A 6,580-nucleotide genomic window follows, 5' to 3' on the forward strand; every position below is an offset into this window, starting at 1 on the left:
CGAATCCTTCAGGATTCTCTGTGAGGAGATAACCAGGTGAGAGCCCCAGTGTTCTCCGCAGACAGCAGGCACTCTTCTCCTGGGAACCAGGCTGTGGGGCCGCAGCCTCTCCTCCCAGCCTCTCGGCACTGCCTCTTGATAAACCTCGGCCGATTCCACCCCACTCAGACCCCCGCCCCCACCCCCAGAGGGTCTAGTGACCATCACACAGAGGACAAGAGAAGCTGAGTCCAAGGGGAGAGGGCTGGGCCCTTCCAGGTGCATCTCGGGGGCAGAAGGGGGGGAGGGATAGCACCCAGGTGGTGAGGAAGTGGGGTGAGGAAGGGGGTGCCGAAGGTACTGCCACCCACTGAGGCCTTGGCCCACCTGTCTACTCAGAGGAACGACAAGATGACTGATGCCCAAATGGCCGATTTTGGGGCAGCAGCCCCGTACCTCCGCAAGTCCGAGCAGGAGCGGCTGGAGGCCCAGACCCGGCCTTTCGACATCCGCACTGAGTGCTTCCTGCCCGACGACAAGGAGGAGTTTGTCAAGGGCAAGATCATGTCCCGAGAGGGGGGTATGGTCACTGCTGAGACTGAGAACGGCAAGGTGCGTGGAGAACAGGGTCAGGGAAGGGAGGGAAGGTTGGGCGGGGGAGGTGGGGGCGTCCCAGTTGTAGAGGGAACTGAGGGTTCCTGGAGAAGAGCCGAAGTGTGTGAGAGTATAGAGCCCACAGCTCCAAGGAGCCTGGCCTGGGAGCGCTGACATGAGTAGGTGCAACAGGACTTCCCGACCTGGTGCACCCCCCCCCCCAGAGGGTGCTGGGAGGACCTCAGCCTGCTTTTCTCCCAGAGAGAACTTGTAGATTAAGAGGACACAGACACGATTCAAATGAAGCTCCCTTCTCACACTCTGTGTCTCCTCTGCATGAATCTACTCTCCCGACACCCACATCCACACCAAGAGTAAATTTGAGCTGGCGGCTGACACTCCATAGCCTCCAGTCCCTGGTCCCTCAGGTCAGCGCTAAGAATCTCCACCGGTCACTGCAGGGGCTCAGAACCATGTGCTTCCCAGAACCAAGCATGCTGACAGAACAGGTGGTCCCCTGAGGTGTGGAAAGTGGGCCTCAGCCTGCCGGGGCTTCACTCTGAGCCCAACTGCTGTTATTTAGGCCTGTGGAGGCAAATCCCATCTCACCTGACACATCTTCCTCCAATGTGATGGGTGCTAGAAGGCTCACCCACAGGACCCGGTGACCTCAGGGCACTGCAAACTGACCAGGGGCAACCAGACACCCCAACCAACAGTGGTTCTGAGCCCCTGCAGTGACTGGTGGAGATGTTAGCACTGGCCTGAGGGAACAGGGGCTGGGGTTATGGAGTGTCAACGCCAGCTCGAAAATGTGGTGTGGGTGGGGGTGTTGGGAGTGGAGGCAGACAAGTGAGAGGTCCTCACGTAGGGGCAAGGTGTGCCCTGAGCCATGGACACCCTCAAGCCCTGCCCCGGGGGGTCAGCCCCAGTCTCAGGGCAAGCTATGTAAGCAAATGGGAGAGTGGCAGGCCCTGGAGTTTGGCCTGCGATGCGTGAAGCAGGCTCCAGAAGGTGATGAGCAGGGTCACAGGACTTGGCCCTGGGTGAGACAGTGGAGGGGTAATACCTGGGTAACCTGTCGGGGGGAGGGGGGGCACCAGTCAGAGAAAAGCCAAGGCGAGTTAAAGCCAGGTAGTGGCCTGTGCTCTGGGAGGAGGTAAGTAGGGGAGGTTGGCGAGCACAGACTAGCAAGGTGCCTGCAGGGTGAGATCATCCCTGCCCCACTGCCCATGCTCCGTCCCAGACGGTGACCGTGAAGGAGGACCAGGTGCTGCAGCAGAACCCGCCCAAGTTCGACAAGATCGAGGACATGGCCATGCTCACCTTCCTGCACGAGCCCGCGGTGCTCTTCAACCTCAAGGAGCGTTACGCTTCCTGGATGATCTATGTGAGTGCGGCCCTGGGACGCCCCCACCCCGTCTCTCCTCCCTGGGGGCCCTTCCAGCTCCCGGAGCCAAGGCTTCTGCTCCCCACACTCTACCCACCCTTCAACTTTGGTGCATCCTGGGCCCCAGGGGGCCGGGGTGACTCAGCCTGGGGCGTCCAGAGAGACTCTTCTCCTCTGCCTCTGCTGGGCGCTTTCTCTCGCTAGGAAAAGCATCCCTGGGCTCTCTCTGCCCCTTTGCCACCCCTAGACCTACTCGGGGCTGTTCTGCGTCACCGTGAACCCCTACAAGTGGCTGCCTGTGTACAATGCGGAGGTGGTGGCGGCCTACAGGGGCAAGAAGAGGAGCGAGGCCCCGCCCCACATCTTCTCCATCTCCGACAACGCCTATCAGTACATGCTGACAGGTGAGCCCGGCACTCCTGACCTGGGCCCCTCACCCCATGCACAGGCCCGGGCCTCAGAGCTGACCCTGTTGCTTTTCCTCTTGTCTAGATCGGGAGAACCAGTCCATCCTCATCACGTGAGTGAGCATAATTCACCCACTGAGGGGCTGGGAGGAACCCACGTGCATTCCAGGGGCCCGGGGTGGGGGGGTGGGGGAAGGTCTTAGACTGTGATTGAAAAAATGTGGGGTGCTAGAATCTCATTAGAGGACTGCCTGGCTGACCAATGATGATGGGCAAATTCTGGAGGGAGCTGGGCTCTGATGGAGGTTAGATGGTCAGGACTCTGGGGAAGGTGAAGCTCTGAATGTAGAACAATGGGGATGCCAAGAGCTGATGGGGCCTTGTTACCTCCAGCGGAGAATCTGGGGCAGGGAAGACTGTGAACACGAAACGTGTCATCCAGTACTTTGCCAGCATTGCAGCCATTGGTGACCGTGGCAAGAAGGACAGTGCCAGTGCGAACAAGGTGTGGAGTGGGCCACGGGCTCAGCAGAAGGGGTCTAGAAACAGGCTGCCCATCACCCCAACCCTGCCCTGTGGAGCAGCAGGGACAGCACCACCAGAGCCACTGCTGAAGACCACGGCAGGAAACGCGTGCTCTGGGGGTCCCAACAGCCTTTGGAGCTAAAGCCCACCCAGTCTGTCCAGCCTCACCGTACTCCCTAGGAGCAGGCAGCCCCCACCTTCCCCACCTCTGCCTGGAGGTGGACAGTGTGACAGTGTGCTTCTGCTCCCTCCCAGGGCACTCTGGAGGACCAGATCATCCAGGCCAACCCCGCCCTGGAGGCCTTTGGCAACGCCAAGACCGTGAGGAATGACAACTCCTCCCGCTTTGTGAGTGGCCTGGGCCCCATGGGGCCTTTAAACCCAAAGCCTTGGCCTTGATGAAGAAAGGGGCTGCTGCTGCTTTGCTAATAGCCAGCACACCAGCACCTTGCGATACCAACAAACACACTCTAAGCCCTCCCCACTTTGCCTGGCTCTGAGCTCTGGGAGCACAAGAGACCCATGGTTAACACAGCTGCTCTATAATGAAGTAATGGAGGTGATTTTAGTCACATTCTAGAATTTTCCTGATGACAGTCTCTAAAACTCTTCTACATTGATAGTGGGAAGAGAGCAGAGGGCTTGGGCCATTTCCCAGGTTTTCCATTAGCTCAGCCAGGCTCCACCATGCACCCAGCCCCAATCCCTTCACCTGTGAAACAGGTAATGACATGGACCTTTTGTGAGGTATTCTGTGTTCATTTCTCTGTGTGATTTCTATTCAGAGATCTCTGGGTGGTATGTGGGGATGGGCATTCGTTCCCCTGTGTACTGATATTAAGTGGGACATCAGAGAGGCCATTACATTTCCAGAACTATCCGGAGCATTCTCAGTTGTGTGGAGGTCCAAGATCTCCATTGCGTCCCTTCCAGCCAGTTGCCTCACACTTTGTCTCCATGGCCCCAGGGCAAGTTCATCAGGATCCACTTTGGAGCCACTGGGAAGCTGGCTTCTGCCGACATAGAGACCTGTGAGTACACGGGGCACCCCATCCCTGGGCGCTCCCCTCCCACCTTCGCTGTCAGAGCTGTGCCCTCGTCCACATTTTCCCTACACCTGTCTCTGTCCACAGTTACCTCTTGGCTTTGGAATCCTTGTGTCTTCAAGCTCTTCCTTTCCCCTGGTTCCCTCCGACAGCTGTGGGAAACTCCCTGCCCTTTGGCCAAATCAGCGCTCACCTTCCTGCCTGATGGGTCTTCCTCCCCTGTCCCCCTTCAGATCTCCTGGAGAAGTCCCGGGTGATCTTCCAGTTGAAAGCTGAGAGGAACTACCACATCTTCTACCAGATCCTGTCCAACAAGAAACCAGAGCTACTGGGTGAGCTGGCCCCTGCACCTCCTTGCTCACTCCAAGCCTCCATGTGTGTGGCTCTGTCTCCAGGGGCTGGCTCACCCCCTGCCTCCTTCTCCTCCCTCTCCCACGTCATGGCTTTCTCGTCCCTCCCCGCCTTGACCTGCCTGTCTCCCTGCCTCCCATGCCACCCTTTGTTGCCACGTTTCTCCTCCTCTTCTTGTTGACTTTCCCCTCCTCTGCACCAGCTACCCCTTCTCCCAGGTGTCCCTGCCCCTCCGCTCTCCCTCTTCCTTCCCCCCCAGGACCTCACTCCTTCCCTCCCAGTGAGCCCCCTCCTACTTCTCCATTCCTTTTGGAGTCTCCCTCTAGTCCTTGCTGGCTCTCGTCTTTCCGTCTGCTCCCGGTCCTCTCCTCTTTCCTCCTCGGCCCTTTCCCCTCTGTGCCCTGCTCCCAAATCCTCTCTGCCTATCCCCTGCCCTCTCCCACCCTATTTCTCCTCCCTGCCCCTTGCCTGGACAGACATGCTGCTGGTCACCAACAACCCCTACGACTACGCCTACGTGTCCCAGGGAGAGGTGACCGTGGCCTCCATTGATGACTCTGAGGAGCTGATGGCCACAGATGTGAGTGAGGGGGCAGTGGGAGCCACCCCAGGGTGCCTGGGCCACCCACACCAACACCCCGATCCCCACCTGTCTCACCCTGTCCCAGAATGCCTTTGACGTGCTGGGCTTCACTGCTGAAGAGAAAGTCGGAGTCTACAAGCTGACGGGCGCCATCATGCACTATGGAAACATGAAATTCAAGCAGAAGCAGCGGGAGGAGCAGGCCGAGCCCGACGGCACGGAAGGTAGGAGGCAGGAGGGCAGGCACGGGGAGGCCTGCGGGCAGAGGCAGCTCCGCTGGCGGTGTCAAGACTGCTGTCTTTCAAACTCGTGCACTGTAAAAAAATGTTCCCACTAATCCAACTACTACATATTCATATTAAATAATAATTCTTTTTAAAACTGGTGCTTTTCATATGGCGATAGCACATGGGTGATTTGGTGATGGGAAACCCAAGGGGATTGCCACTGAGATGGGAAAATGTACAAAAATATGTAAAAATAAACTAATATAAAAAAAGGTTTTAAAAAATGGTGCCTTTCCACCATCCTTAAAGAGCTGCATTGATAATGGTGTCGTTAGGGCCATGAAGAGAAACCAGGAGGGTGAGAAGCAGGTGGCGAGGAGGTGCAGGCAACCTCTGCACCCATCCAGCCCCGTCTCTCTCCGCCTCCAGCCTTTCTCCCCTTAGAGCCCAGCTAGGGCTCTCATACCAGCTTCCCCAAGACAGCGGGGCTCTGGCTCCTGAGGCCTGTGGATTGCGGGCTGCTGGGTGGGGTGCAGGAAAGGCAGGAGAGAGGCAGGCAGACTGGGCGGTACCACGCTCCAGCAACTTCCCAGCTCCAGAAGCACACACCAGTTCCTGAGCGCGGCAAGCCAGGGGTCACAACAGGGGTCAGGACACAGCTTGGCATTGACATGTCAACCTCCTTATGGGCCTCAGTTTCCTGCTCAGTGAAATGAAACAACAGTCCTTCCTGTTCCTTCCATGGATGTTGTGAGAAATTTTGAGATGTGAGGGTGTGAGGGGTGTTCAACAGATGCCAGAGGATGGCCTCTTGCTGCTTTTTCTTTGTCATGCCCGTCCAGGTTAAAATGCCAGGCCTGGATTTATAACAGCACATCACCACTGAGGACAAAACTCTGGAAGTTAAACAAAGCTGATTCCCTCTAACTCGAGATCACATGCTGTATAAAATGCTTGGAGAGCCAGGGGCCGAGGAGTGAGGTGTATGGCTGCTATGCTACATGCTTTTTAGGGTCTTGCTCTCCCAGCTACTCCAGCCGGTTGACCCACGGAGTGACAGTGGAGTTTTTCAGTCCTGGCCCCGATCCTGGGATAAGGAACAAAGGAGGCAGCAGCAGAGTTCATGGAGCCCTATCAGCCCAAGCCCCGGCCCTGGATAGGGGTGGGGTGCAGTGCATGTGGGGCATGCTTGCAGCTGTGCTGATGAAGTGTCTGACTCAGGGACCCCCAGCAGACAGGCATGCCAGGAGCTGATGGAGCTGTGGTGGAGGTGGACTGACCAAGGGACCCAGGGTGGCCTCACTCTCCACACAGTGACACCGTGTGACTAAGGCTGTCTTGTGCCCTTCTAGCACTCCATCTCAAGGCTTTATTTCTTTTAAAGATTGTATTTCTTATATTTATTATTTATGCATATAAGAACTGGGGTACAGATCAGAGGTGTGGGAGTTGAGAGGATTCACCAGAGGCAGAGTGGG

At 57.2% G+C, this 6,580-nt stretch overlaps 1 protein-coding gene across 1 annotated transcript in view; it reads left to right on the plus strand.

Annotated features, from left to right (window-relative positions):
* The window catches only part of LOC101621534 (myosin-6), a 22,749-nt gene continuing 16,169 nt past the window's right edge, over positions 1-6,580 (plus strand). Inside the window, exons 1-12 of the mRNA XM_012733991.1 lie at positions 1-36; positions 379-591; positions 1,820-1,963; positions 2,211-2,367; positions 2,456-2,483; positions 2,764-2,875; positions 3,151-3,243; positions 3,863-3,926; positions 4,175-4,273; positions 4,769-4,872; positions 4,961-5,099; positions 6,200-6,264. Coding sequence (XP_012589445.1) covers positions 391-591; positions 1,820-1,963; positions 2,211-2,367; positions 2,456-2,483; positions 2,764-2,875; positions 3,151-3,243; positions 3,863-3,926; positions 4,175-4,273; positions 4,769-4,872; positions 4,961-5,099; positions 6,200-6,264 — 1,206 coding nt within the window. The 5' untranslated portion in view covers positions 1-36; positions 379-390. The remainder of the gene's footprint in view (positions 37-378; positions 592-1,819; positions 1,964-2,210; positions 2,368-2,455; positions 2,484-2,763; positions 2,876-3,150; positions 3,244-3,862; positions 3,927-4,174; positions 4,274-4,768; positions 4,873-4,960; positions 5,100-6,199; positions 6,265-6,580) is intronic.

The sequence above is a fragment of the Condylura cristata genome, unplaced genomic scaffold (genome assembly GCF_000260355.1).
Source record: "Condylura cristata isolate star-nosed mole 26May11 unplaced genomic scaffold, ConCri1.0 scaffold00045, whole genome shotgun sequence".
Classification (NCBI taxonomy): Eukaryota; Metazoa; Chordata; class Mammalia; order Eulipotyphla; family Talpidae; genus Condylura; species Condylura cristata.